At 41.4% G+C, this 14,769-nt stretch overlaps 1 protein-coding gene across 5 annotated transcripts in view; it reads right to left on the bottom strand.

The window, feature by feature from the left end:
- Window positions 1–8,539: 8,539 nt before the first annotated feature.
- casz1 (castor zinc finger 1) overlaps window positions 8,540–14,769 on the bottom strand; it is a 78,612-nt gene continuing 72,382 nt past the window's right edge. For 3 of the 5 annotated variants that reach the window (XM_051425363.1, XM_051425360.1, XM_051425362.1), the window contains exons 18-19: window positions 14,359–14,709; window positions 8,540–13,592 (exon numbers count right to left, since the gene is read on the bottom strand). In XM_051425363.1, coding sequence (XP_051281323.1) covers window positions 12,322–13,592; window positions 14,359–14,709 — 1,622 coding nt within the window. In that variant the 3' untranslated portion in view covers window positions 8,540–12,321. The remainder of the gene's footprint in view (window positions 13,593–14,358; window positions 14,710–14,769) is intronic. The other 2 variants (XM_051425364.1, XM_051425365.1) reach the window with 1 other exon arrangement.

The following is a 14,769-nucleotide window of genomic DNA, read 5'->3' as shown; positions in this document are numbered from 1 at the left end:
AAGAATGCCCTTGTCCTGCACTGGTGGAGAGCAGCGACGCCGTTGCGAGGAGATTGGATTATCCAAGGGAAGGCCTGTCAGCCTGCTGAGGAACCGCGGCTGCAGGCGGCACAGGGGCAACAGGTGCGGTGCTCGCCAGCGTTTGTGCAAATTAGACTAATCACAGGGCCTGACTGTGGAACACCTGAAGCATGCTAGTGGCCAGGCGAGCAGGAGAGGGGGGTAATGGGGGAGGGAGTAGAAAATAAAGGGGGACTGAGAGTCTAAGCACTGTCTTCTTCATGGCTTTTTGCATTCTCAGTGGGCTTCATATTCACAGCTACAAGACTACAAGTCTACAGCCATGATAGCTACTCTGTCAGGCTGTTGCTAACAACTTCATATTGATAATGGCTAACGTGCTGGTGTTTAGGAGGTACAATGTTCACCATGTCCACCATCTTAGTTTAGCATGTTAGAATGCTAACAATTGCTAAACAGTACTAAACATTAAGTAGAGCTGAGGCTGATGGGAATGTCATTAGTTTTTCAGGGATTTGGGCATAAATGGCAAATTCAAATTTGGACCAGACGAAGGCGCTGGATGAAAAGTCAGAGGATCAATAAAGTTATTACAATTTGTCCTAAAGGGGACATGAACTCCGTTAACTGCAATAACAAAATAAGTCCTCAGGAACTTAAGTGAGATGATAAAATCACACTAATAAAAACAATGTGTAAATAAAGATTTCAAATACACAAAATACCATGACTAAATGCAAATTAAAAGAGTCTAATATCCAGTTCAGCCAGCTCAGATACACACCAGACCAATCAGAGGACGTTTAGATAATAATCAGTATTGCAGCTTCTCCAAACGTGCTCACAATTAATGTATTCCTCTAAACAGTTCAGGAGAAATGTCACATTGTTTCCTGAACGGCTGCCAGTCAAACCGTATCTCTGATTGTATGCAGAATAAATGCTTTTTAAATCTATTTTTCAGGTCTGTGGTGACCATTTTTAACCTTTACACAATAAATGAGTTTAAGATTCACCAGACCGGGTCCTTGTTGTTGAATCACTTCTTTTTGTAGCTGCCCCAACTTTCAGCCACCATAAGCCACATGTGAGAATTAATGGGTAAAGTAGGATGGTCTGTGAAAAAGGGGAAGGCTGTACATCCACCGACCTTGTCCTCCCAAATTGGCATGGATTGTCATAGCGAAATACAATCCACATTTTCATGCCCTTAGTGAGGAGGAGAGCGAGTGAAAAAAAATAATCCCAAAATCCCTCAGTGGACACCCAATGTCTTGTTTTGGAGGGTCTGCGGTACTCACAGAATTCTTTTGGTAACAGAAACCCATAGTGAATGATGGACATTTTCTATTATTAGCATCAGCAGAATCTTCCCAACCTTTGCTTCTTCCATGCTACAAATATCACATTGCTGATGTATTCCATATTAAATTACTGAGTTTTAACTGAGCGGGGCTGTGCAGTGTCTGTTATCAACAACCATAATGTGGAAGATTAGCACACACATGATGCCCACCTGTTGCCCAGCTCTGTTTTATGAAGGTCACAGCTGTGATACTGAAACCGGTCTTTTTAAAGGCTCTCGTGATGTTCGGGGGGGGGATGGTGATATTCAAGAGTCATTCAACAGAAATAAAGCTGATTGTAATGCTTTCATTTAAAATGTATTGCAATGGTTCTGCACCAGTTTGACCAACTGGAGACAACAGTAAACTTTAATCTGCTACAACCTGCTGTCTTTCAAATGCCACAGTTGTCACATTTCTGTTCAGCCCACGCTATTTCAAGTTTACCCTCATTCCCACCCAGCCGCTGTCGACCACGTGGGAGCACTGACATTAATGCTTTTTGCTATATTTTTTTCTTTGTAAATCCCCAAAGAAGGTCACACGAAATGCAGTTTTTTCAAGTGGTCTCTTGCAACACCACTATATGGTAAGGTAATCAGTATCAAACATTTACTTTTACGTCTAAGCCTGCGCCACAATAGGATATTATTCATTGACCACAGCTAACTACATTAACATCTCTTTTAACAATCATTCACCATCTGCACAGTTCGCTGTCAAAGCTAAAGTAGTGTCTGTGTTTATGCACTGCACATTCAGGTTGAAATTGATAAATTTTAATGAAAAAACAATCCAGCAAATGGCCAGTGCATTAATATAATGCACCCATATAACAAAAGATTAGATTTATTAAATAATAGTCTCTACATTTATTTAATAGATACTAAGGATATCAGTTAGGAAGTGAATTAAGGTTGTGGATTTAGATCATATGTTTAATCACATTATTCAACAATTAGATGTGCTTTGTGGTTTGTACAAAATAGCAAATCTTACATTTTCTTTTCAAAAACTCTTATTTCAGTAACTGTTCTATTCTCTAATGACGCAGCATCACAGCACTGACCTGTTCCCACGTATAAAAACAAGAATTCTGTTTTGCTTCTGCATTTGTGACCACAACTTGTGACCTATGACTGCTCCTACACGAAAGTCAGAAATGACCTGACACTTCCTTCATCCTGTGGCTGTAAATGTGGCAGTTTCTTCATGTAAATGAGACTCGATGTGCAAGTGCGTGTTGGTTCAGAATATGAGGAATTTATTAAGGCGGGTCATTAACAGGTGTGTGTGAGTCAGTATGTACAAACAGACAAACCACTTTAACCCGCTTCAAGAGAAAATCATCATTTTCTTTCACAGAAATTACAGTTGAATAGCTAACACAGCATTAACATAAAGAGTGAGTCATACAGCGCTGGTGCCAGAGTCAAGCGGTTTTACAACTCTGTCAAACGCTGTCCGTTGTGTGTTCCAGCCATCATCGCAGAGCAGAAACACCATGTTGGACCATTCCAGCTTATTGTCAGCCAATATGCCAGGCTTTTTCCCTGAAAGAAAACGATCCCATTCCCCTCGGACTCACGTCAAATTAAGCAAATTTACAGCTTAGCACTTAAGAATTCTCCGTTTGCCAAGAAAGCAGCAGCAGGCCTCACTTGCCAGTTAGCGGTGCAGCACTGTGGCAATTGAAGTGGAATGAGAATTGCTCTGGCTCCTGAGAGAGAGTCGGGCCATTAGATTTTTTTTTTGCTCCAAGCTCTCTCCTTTTGGATAAGACTTAACATAAAGTGATGAAACACTCCCACTCAACTCCGGAGACCTCTGGTCCAATTCTGAAGCAAACTACTTGAAGGGTAATGGCCGTGTGGCTACGAGCCAGCGTGGATCAACCGTTTTATTCACTTGTTTCTGGTTGCTGTCTGCTACTAGTTGTTTGTTCTGCTGGCAAAGTCGTGTTTAACTCTGGGGATGACTAATCTGTGGCAATGGGCAAACTTGAGGCAAAGTAAAACAAATAGAACACAATGTTTGGTATTTCTTAGTAAACATTTATGTAACAGGGTTGACAGGAGGCTCATTTTTCACAAGCTGTTTAAAGGGCCTCAATGCTAATCTTTCCACTGGATTCTGTTTGTGTTTGTAAGATGACAACTGCGTGTTTACCAAATAACATCTCCCGTGTAACGTTACACCCCCGCCTCACCTCCTCCCCCCGCCTTTTTCGAAATGTGTTCACTTCAAACAGAGCTCACAGAAATACAGGAACTGTGTTTCTCCTCAACTCACAGTAACCGTGTTTAATCTTGAGCACGAAGGCCACATTTTAACTCGTGGTCGAAAACACGAATGCACTTTTCATCCCATCCATCAACATTTAAAATGCACAAGGTGTTAAGTGCCTGATGTATTGTCTCATCTAGAGGACTTCTAGTCAAGTGTGTTGAAATAATGAATTTTAATTTTCAAATAACTTCATCTAAAGGTCAGACTCATAATGTAAAGTGCTGAAGTGTCTCTCAAGAAAAGCTGTAGCCTTGACTACCCTGCAACAACTTCACATCTGTGAGAAAGTCTCACAGGCTCAGATTCGTTTTTTACTGAATTGAATGTTTCTTGTTCTTGAGAAAGATACTGAATTCCTGTGTTCTAATAAACCCTGACCTCTCTGCAGAGATCAAAACAATAACAAAACCAGAATGACGCTTCATCAAAGAAAAAAAAAGGGTTATGTGGGTCATTACCGTGACGATCTGATCAGCAGTTTCCGGACGGTTTGCTCAACTTCTTTTCTGTGTGAACTGGCCGGAGTTGAATCCAGTTTTTCTGGTTTTTGAGGTTAATAACCATACCACTGTTTGTTTGTTTTCACTAACTGAATGTTCTAGCAAAACTGTGAGAAGAATGCTTTGTTATCTTTATGTCGTAAGAGAAAAAAAAATGCGTTGAAAGACAAAGATTTCTAGATACACCACCCTCTAAAGAATGTGAGGTGTGTTTATGGAAAAAGGAGAGAGAGAAAAAAAGAAGTTACCCAGCCAGAAACGAAACGCACAGGTGTTGCACAAGAGAGGAATATATGATTCAAAACCTGCTGAGCAAATACTGAAGTAAGTTGGGGCTTCATGTAGCATAGGATCTTTAAAAGATAATTATATATTTGTATATTTGGAGGAAGATGAAGTCAATACTCGCCTGACCAGCGGTTGCTATGTTGAAAAGCTTAACAACAACCTAGTTCTCTTCGTGTGGTTGGATTTAAATGTGGAAAATAAAAACGGATGGAAATCTCTCGTTTTTGCAGATCTTTGTAGACCAGCTTTGGTGTTTGATGTTTGAAATTATCTCATGTTACAACTCAGACTTTCCTTCGAAGGGTTTTAATAGCAACTCTTCCATAGACATGGAAATTCTTATTTTGGTTACTGTTATGTACTTAAAATATTCTTTTCCCCTTAGTTTTACTCTTAAATGGCAACACTTTCCGGCCTAAATATAAATCGTTGTTGTAATAATTGCTTTGTTTTTGGTATAGTAACCACGTGTGAAACAAAGCGGGGCACCTTGCCTGAAGCCGAACGTCTGCTTACAGACTTGAGATTACTACGTACACCACGCTTTGATCCCACACAAAAATGCCAACACTATCACAGACCCCAGTCACACACGTTCAAGAAGAAAAGCAGCATATCTAAACAGAGCCACATAAGGCAAAGCCGCATGCTCCTATGGCCCTGCATCCAATAAGGTCTTGTTAATGGTAAATTGGATGAGTGTGTGTCCAATTCTCCATTTCCTCTGAGGTGTCTCAGCAGCAACAGCTGCTACCAATGGCAAAGCAGCTTTTTTCACACAGCCCCCTTTTCTGCCGTGTGACTGAGGTCTTTCCAAAATAGGCCCATACACATGCAAAAATAGATAAATGAACATCTATTGCAAAGGGCAGTGGATTTAAAGAGAGGGGCAACTGGGGCAGAGTGCTGAAAGAGACGAGGGAAACATCTCATCCAAAAACGTGAACTATAAATGGGCCAATGAAGCAGTAAAATGAGCAATGCAGCCATGTCATATTCTCGTGATACATGATATACTTTAAATCTGTGGGGCCTATCAACAACAAGCTGGACAGTGTCTGATGACGAAGATATGATAGGAGAGACGCCAGGTCATTTATTTTATGCAAAAGGATTTTCTACTTGTGGCCAGAGCTTCATTTTCTCCAGAGCTTAGTTATTTAAACTTTTCTTGCCACATTTGGTGGCAGAAATAATCTCACTGGATGAGTTCAACGTCAACTGGCAGAGCCAATAATATCTCCGTCTAAATAAGTCCCACAGTTCTCACGATCAACAAGTTGTTATATATATTTTGTATAGTATTTCATGATTTTCACAGGTGTGGAAGAGACCCTAACAGATAATGATACAGATCTTCATATTTAGTTTTTAAAAAAAAATCAAATAACTATATATCATCAAATATTCATTTGTTACATTCCTGCATAATGTAAAAAAAAACATTTTTGATCCTTTTCTATTTTTTTTTCAAAGAATGGTGACCAGGATGTACTGAGCGGGACATTCACAGTTAAAAAGAAATTCGAATTACCTCAAACACATCTTCTGCATTTCTGTTCTGCAGTTTTTAAATGGAAATTATTCTCATTAGACTTCACATCAGGTAAAGACAAATAATTTCAGAGTTTGTGGAGTGAAGATTTAAAATACTATGAATTGACAATGTAACACGTAGATTAGTAACATTTAGGTTTTATCGCATTGAACTATGGACTTTGGCTGAGAAGTGGGGTCTAGCTTGAAGCAGCACTAGCTATAACAAGTAAGGCAGCTAACTAGCCACAAGTGCTGTTGTCATTAAAGGTCCAGTCACCCTCCTCTTCCATGCACGAAGGTGAAACTACGTCAGTTGTGAAACCCGTGAAAAATGTGAACGCCCCTATATAGGGCCAGTGTTTGGTTTAACCCTTTCCGGGCTACTGTAGAAACATGGACTAGATGGAAGGCGACCCGCTGTGTCTATAGATAAAAATGTCTCATTCTAAGGAAACAAAAACTATTATTATTACTAAATTAATATATTCAGGCGATTATACACTAATGAAAACATACCTATAAATATATTATTCCATTTCTGCCAATGTAGCCTCCCAAATGTTCCACCCTGGACCTCAAAGTAATGACATTTTTAATTATTTTGGCCATTTGGGGGCAGTGGAAACAAGCTGTAAACATGACACTAACTTATCACCTTTTAAAGCAGAGTGCAGAATGTTAACAAATGAACATCCATTACATTCGAGCCATTGCTGGAGAAAGTAAGTGAGTCGGAGAATCGCGAAGTTTGACAAGAGGCTTCACTTGGGTTTTATTTTCGCTGGCCAGCGGTTGTATGTGTTATACTGAGTAGTTTTGTTACAATAAGGACACATTCATTGTTAGTTGAGCTGTGGTTTTTGTATTGAGCACTGAGTGTTTAATACAATGTGGTAGACGTCATTCCTGTTTTGTGTGTGTGTAATTACTCGCACGGCCAGAGGGGGAGATAAAGGTTCCAATTTCATGTTTCTGCTCACCAGATGAATATTCATTCTCTTTTTAAGCTCTGTTTTTGGTCTCTACCAACTCCTGAGGGAAATATTTTGATCTTTAGCTGCTAAATTATCCTGTTCACCTGCCAGTGGCTAACATTGTCTGTCAGTTGTTTAGTGCTCAGAGAGGAAGTGTGTGGTAGGGTTTATCAGAACTTAGCCCAAAACAAGTGGTGAGAATAAACCAAAACAGTGAAATTGTGGTTGAAAAACTAAAATTGTGAAACTCATGTGTGTTGGGAAGAATCAACAACCCCAAACTGAGGGGCAGATTAACAACTAGTGAACCCCAGAAACAGTGAACAGTGTGTCTGTGGACCAAACTGAACTGTACCGTCGACATCACCTCCCCTTGAAGTATCTCTGTCTCAGGTCCAACAACAAAGAGCTCTGTAGGTGCTCTGTCATGTTGGCAGCCATCACACCGTAAAATATAGCCCAACAGACTCACTGTGCCCTGAATGACTATACTCATCTGGAACAGCTTTGTTCATTTTTCTTTTCACATAGTGATAATAACTACAGACATAATGACACACATTATCACCCTTTTCTGTTCGTCATGTAGCGCCTATAGTTCTTGCTAAATGGATATGTATTATTGGGTATATGTAAACTTGCACAATGTTATCTTTCACACATCTACAATTGAATATACACTGTTTAGGTATATATTTGAATATCACAGTGCACATCTTCATGTCTCACTGCTTTTGTTAAACATGAGTTGCACGATATATATTGGGTGCTTTTTTTATAATCATTTGTCATATTGCAATGCACGGATATTTTAAAATTTGCACATATTTCATAATCCATGTTAAATTTGTTGTGTAAAATGTAATCTGTGTGTTTTATTTTCATCTTTACATAAAATATTCCAGAGTATCATCATTGGTTGGGTATGAATAATATTCAATTTGTCTTTATTTCTTCTACTTTTCGTTGTCGCAGTGACAGACCATAGACACAGGTTTTATTATAGTTTCATCTCATCTTATATGATCACGCTCTCTGGCACATTTTTCTCTCTGAGCTTTTCCAGCTCTCCCTCTCTGGCTATTACTGCAGGATTCGGGAACAGGCAGGCGATGAGTCCAGGGCGGGCAAATCTTCATAAATCCTTCCACAGCGGCTACCCTCTTCAGACTCCACTGTACAATATCTGTCTTCATCTAAGAGTGCACAGGCCCAGCCACCTGCTTTTCCTCTGTTCTCCCCCCTCCCTCCACGCTTTGTGAACTTAATAAAAGCTGCCATTAAGCAGCGCTTCATCTGTTTGGGCCCTAATCTGCCTTATAGGCATCATGTGACCACATATGCAGTGCACACCTGTCGTGTGTGTTCCCAGCCCCGACTGTTGCCTCTCCACTCTGCTCACACTCTCACTCAACCTGTTCCTGGCACATCAACTGACTGCATGTCAGTGACGCATGCATACCCACCACACTCACAATATACGTATGACTTGGAGGTGTTTTTATGAAAAGGTAGTATCTGTTGAAATATGTGTCGTACTCTTCTATGACATTGAAAAAGACATCGACACTGAAAACAGGCCTAAAGTCGTTCAGTACGTTTTTATTTCACTGAGTGAAAAGCTCAATCTTTGCATAAGACATGCAGAAACAGAAGAGAAGAAACATAAATATAGCACAATGAAGATGAACAGCACTGTATCCAAGTGGAAATAAGCAATACGACAAGAATGAATAGTAGTGCTGAGGGCAACAAATTCAAGTAGAGACTTTTTAAAAAATTGCTTCATTGTCTACTTTTCATATAAAATGTCTCATGAATCCAGCCAAATTGAACGCTAACGGGAGATGGCTTTTAGTCCAAAAGTGCAATATATTTTACAAAGTCTAAAATGTTGCTCTGTTTATCCACTACGCTGCAGTAAGCAGGAGGCTTTCATATTACACTTTCCCAGCAGTAGAAATACATCTCAGTTTATTTCCCCACCACTTTTTTATACCATCCTTTTTACTCTGTTAATTAAAACAGTAAAATGATCTGTCGTTTCGGCAGCAGCCTATGCAGGATTTGGAGGTCGTTTCCGTCTGGTTTTTGTGTAATATAATTTTCATGTTTATTCTTTTTTTTTCTGGTAGATTATATACAGGATGCCAGCTGGCTGACAGATGGTGATGCCTTTACCCGTGTTTTTTTTCTTTTTTTTATTAAAAAAAAACATCACAAGGAAGAGAAGAAGGAAGGACAGGAACAGCTGTAGACGAAGGGACAGACAGAACCAGCACACTGGCCACAGGGTGACATGAGGGAGTGGGAGGAGAACCCAGCACATGGCTCAAGGCAAAAAAAAAAAAAAAAGGAGAAGAAAATGAACTTACGAAAAAAAATAAATGTGCCCTGTTTACACTGAACAAGACACAGAGAGCCATCTTGTTAGCAGTAGCAGGCCTCTAAATCTCCCTAATGGTCCTCAGCTCTGATCTCGTCCTCGCACCAGAATGTCAAGCATGAACAACGGGCGACCCCAGCAACAAATATTGTTGATTCCTCTACCTGCATGAATGCAGATGATTTTTCTTTTTTTATTTTATTCAAATTCTGTGACAGAAAAAAGTGTCCCATTTGGATTTATAGCGGAACAAAGCAGGGAAAAGTCGCACAAGGTCATGAAATATGAATCGAAGCTCTGAGCAGCTGGGACGGAGCCACAGGTCTGTGTTCTTACAGCCGTGGCCTATCTGTCTCTCTCAGGGGGAGACACACACACACACACACTCTCCCTCTCTCTGTCTCTCTCTCACACACACACACACACACACACACATACTTCAGTAGTGTCACTGACAGATACAAAAAGAGACAGACTGTCCAGCAGCACCTTTCCCCTCCACATGTGACCCAAGGCTGAGGCACTATCAAGCACTACATGTGTATTGTTATAATAATAATAGTTTCTTTATTTTCAACTTTTTACAAATCCTGCTATTTTACACCCGCGCACACACACACACACATACACACACACACACACACACACACACACACACACACACACACACACAAACTGAATTCAAGTGCACAATGTCTCCCAGCCTCTACAGTTATCTCAGCAAATGATGAGGAAACAAAACAAACGTCGCCTCTGCGTTGCAGCGGATTCCCAGGAGACAGTTCAGTCTGTGAACGAGGCATGCCCACAGCAAAGTAAATATAAACAAAGAATTTCAATTAATGAGAAAAAAATAAAACAAAAGCACACACATAGAAAAATGACAATGAATAAAACGAGTCGTTAAATAAAACAGAAACATTGATGAATGAATTCAAATCAGTGTATTTTAGTTTGAGCTTCTGACATACTTTGGAAAAAGAAAAAAAATATATACTGCAAATATCATAACGGAAACTGCCAATGCTACTGTATGAACAACTTTTTCCAAAAATCTGGGGTAATTAAAAAAGGTCACGCACACAAGCAAACTATGATGAGGCTATTTGAATTTTTAACTTTTTATTATTCATTTCTCCTTTTAACGGTTTTCTTTTTAAAGGAAGCTGTTCATCAAAGAGCATTTTGTTCATATATAGTTATTTTTTACAGAGGAAAATACTGTACAACCTTTTTTTCTTCTCAAAACAATATCTGGAGGAATATCATCTACACACATTTTTAATTCCCTATATTATGATCACTTATTTCCAATGCCAAGCTCAAAAGATAAGTCATGATCAGTGTGTCTCGGTCGTACATATTCGCTCAATATAAACCAGAGGGTGGCTTTGACAGATTTGTAATTTAGTACTACAGTAAGTGAGCATTGCCATGAACTTCTTAAGAATTAATTTAAAATCACAGTCCGTATTAGTGTTTCTTATCAGGGCACTGCTTTTTCTGGCGCACAAGTTTCCTTTTTTTTTTTAAAACTGTCCAATCACAGAAGCAAAATAAAACCAGTCTTTAAATAAATCACAGAACGACAGTTCTTTGTCACACTAACATCTATTTGTGCATTAAAGCAAAAGTGAACTAAAACAACATCTTTAAAGCAAATTCCCTGTTAAAAGATATATATCATATTTTTTTTCAGACGGTAAAAATGAACCTAAAAAGTGCAATAACACCCTAAAATTTCTCATTGGAAAGTCACATAAATATTAAATAAAAACCGTTACAACAGGAGCTCAACCACAGCCATAGTGAATGGAAAACAAAATGCCGTTTAGACATTTTCGGTCTGTATATTTTCAACATAAAACACACTCCCTGTCGCTTCCTCTGATGTCCTCCTCGCTGTGTCTGAGCGACTCATCGTTTCCTCTGGTCAGTCTGACCCCCCACCCCTCTTCAACCTGACTGTTAATCACGACATCGCCTGCTTACAGATCGATATGCTTCTGACTAACAACACAACTAAACGACATTGTAATGCAAAGATGCAAATGGTAACAAAAATATTTTTAAATATGCTTATGAGTTATCTATCATCATCGTAATCATCATGGTCAGCTAATATAAAAGTGCACTATCCACACACAAACTTGATTCCTCCGTAGGGGGGTACAATTACAAGGGCTGAGCTTGGTTTTGGTGCTAGTCGAACATTTCTAGCAGAATGTCAGAGAGAACTGTTGAGACTGGCAGCTTGGTGGATGCCCGACTGCAGCTGAGACTGACCAAACATGTACTGGTCATTTCCACGTCATTGAGAACAAAGAAAAACATCTGAGAGAGGTGGGAACAAGCAAAATGTAACTCCCTTCTCTCTCAGTGTATAGTAATAATAATAATTAATAATAATAATATTAATACAGAAAAAAAGATCAAATGTTGAACCCATCCTGTTTCCCCTTAGTGATTCACATCCCTTTTTTTTCTCTACTTATCCTCGGCCCTGCAGTTCATGTCGCCTGTGCCAGCAATTTCCTTTTGTATATCATCGTTCACACACACACACACTTACATATATAGTTATATAGAGAGATTTGTTTTTGTTTTTCTAACGTTTTTTTTTATCCACACACAAAAAAGTGAAAAAAATAAAAATAAATTAAAGTCAAACATGCACGCACACAAAAAGACTGATGTGTAGTAAAATGCTTTACATTGCTGCCCCGTGTGTAAAACAGGGCCTAATTCTGTGTGTCTCCGTTCATATTTTTTAATGCATAATTGAATTAATAATGTTGGTCATCTTGTAAACATCATAATAAATCATTTTGGGCCATCATTTTCTCCACGCTATTGTTGTTTTTTGTTGTCATCTGAAGTCTCTAAACATGATAAATGAGGCCACTTTCATTTTTGTTTGTTCAAAGTACACAGGGTTTCTCTTCAGTTCCTACAGTCACTGGTAGTTATTTTTTTTTTCATGGGTCAACGTCTTGCTTTTCCAGTTGGGAAGTATCAGTGTGGTTAACGGAAGCATCAAAACTCTCGCCATTGTCCTTTTCAGCGTCAGGCTCCGCCATCGAATCATCATTTGAGTCAGTGTTGATATCCTCCTCTGCCTCCTCCTCTTCATCCTCCTCTTCTTCCTCCTCCTCAGCATGCGCCTCCTCCTCTGGCGACAGGTCATCTTCAGCCTCCCCGGACGTTCCTGTGGTGTCGTCCTGAGCTGCCGGCAGACTAAGTGGGGGTGCGGGGTTGTGGCCAGATCGCGCTGCATCTTGGTGCATCTTCTTGCTGAGGTCCAGTGAGTCGCTAAGACCCAGACCGGCTGCGTTCTTCAGGAAGAACAGGGAGCTGCTGGTGTCGGTGCTCAGGTTGAGGGAGCTGTCCAGGCTGAGGGAGGACGGTGGATACGGGTGGGTATACTCAGACACAATGGCGCCAGTTGGGTAGAGCATGGAGCGAGTGCTGCTGTTAATAGCGTGGGACAACCCGTGGAGGCCACCAGGTGAGGAAGTAGAAAGACCCATAGAGACTGGAGGGACCAAAGACACGCTTCCTCCCAGGTGGTGCACTGCCTCCTGTTTGGGTGACACAGACGGCAGCTCACCCCGCTCCTGCTTCTCATGCTTTCTCTTGTGGGAGTCCATCTGGGACATGCCCACAACCGTGTGCTTGCACTCAGGGAAGGTGCAGTGGAAGTGTGAGCACTTGAGCTTATATTTGCAGTCGGGAACCTCACAATCAACACTAGAGCTGAACTGGCAGAAGCCGGCAGCGCTGATCACATCTTGCTTGCCGTGGTGCTTGCGGTGGGCCGTCACCTTGGTGCTGTCAGTGCAGCGGAAGCCGCAGCGCAGACAATGGAAGTGGGTGCTGTTGCCTGAAAACTGGCAGTCAGGGAAGTTGCAGCTGAGTGAGGATTTGAAGCGCTTGAAGTCGTCCAGGACCAGGTTGTCCACTCGGTCGTGGTGCTGTGCATGCTTGTACATGTGGGTGCGGCCGCAGAACTTGTAGCCACAGTTCTCACGTGTGCAGTGGTAGTGGGTCACCTTCAGAGAAAACTGGCATCCGGAGTCCTTGCAGTTCTCGTAGAGGTCATAGCGCCGGAAGCCCTCCAGCATCATCCCCTCATCCAGCATCTTGCGTGACGATGCGGTCTTGCGGCGCTTGCCGAAAGGTGACATGTCCTCGATGATCCAGAAGCGCTTCTTTGAACCAGTAGCCGTGGGAATGGAGATGGTGTTGCCTGAAAGAAAGGAAGGAAGCACATTAAAGAATGATCAGTTGATTCACAAAGTAAAACCCACAAACTACAAGCAAATTACATTGCGAGACCGCCCTACTTAAAACTCTAATGTGCAACCTTACTCAGCCAGAAGTGGTTCACAGCTGAGTAAGCACAGAGAGCCACACAGTTTTTTTATTCCTAATTCCCAGAATGATTAAAGGAGGGGGAAAATGATAGATTGACTTTGGAACATGACACTTTTACAGGGTGTCTCCAGCGTCCAAACAGAGGCGGAGCTGTGGGTCTTAACCGACCCTCTTATCTCCATGTTGTTTTATGAGGGGCACCCACCTTTTGAAACACCCTGGGGTCACTGCTAATGATGTGATCCCTGTTCTGCAAGACAGGAAGCAGTGGGCCTCGATAAAACTTGAGGCGTGATTAAAATAAGAGGCTGCTGATGCAGCCTTGTTAATGGAAGCTAAACAAGGCCCAGGCTTCAGACTACAGGTGTCAAATTTACTCCACTGTCTCTAAATTCTACTAATACTAAAAGTGAAAACACGGAAATTTGTAAGAGAAGTAATTATACACATTTGTTCTGTATCCACTCAGAAAGCATGCACATTTCATCAGTTATAAACAAATGTTGCATGCTGGAAAGCCCCTTTTATTTTCTTGTCTTTCTAAAACAATTCTGCAGAGAAAGGTTGGATCACACAGTTAAATGCTGCACAGGACTCAATTGACAGCTGCAGTGTTGGTTTGCGCCGGGGATAAGTACCTGCAGCATCCTGAACTATAGGGACGTCATTTTTAACCGGAGACGGAGTGGCAATGATGGGGCTGAAAGCTGGTGTGTTGGTTGGCATGACAACACTCCGAGTGGCTCCCAGAGAGGCGCTGAGCAGAGAGTATGACAGACAGGATGGAGAGAGGAGGTATGGGAGTGAGGGGAGAGGAGGTCGGAGGAGGGCAGGAGAGAGGGATGGGGCCTGGGACTGGAGGCCAGGCTGAGGAGCAGAGTGAGGAAGGGGTGGTAGTGGAGGAGGAGGAGGAGGGGAAGAAGGAGGTGCATTTGCGCTAGTGTCAGCAGGGGTGGTAGGAGCAGAAGTGGTGGCGGGATAGCCTTGTCCTGGAGAGACAGGTTGACCAGAGAGGGTGAAGGACAGACAAGAGGGGAAGAAACACAGAC

The sequence above is a fragment of the Dicentrarchus labrax genome, unplaced genomic scaffold (genome assembly GCF_905237075.1).
Source record: "Dicentrarchus labrax unplaced genomic scaffold, dlabrax2021, whole genome shotgun sequence".
Classification (NCBI taxonomy): domain Eukaryota; kingdom Metazoa; phylum Chordata; class Actinopteri; family Moronidae; genus Dicentrarchus; species Dicentrarchus labrax.
This window is presented reverse-complemented; position numbering and strand designations above follow the sequence as displayed.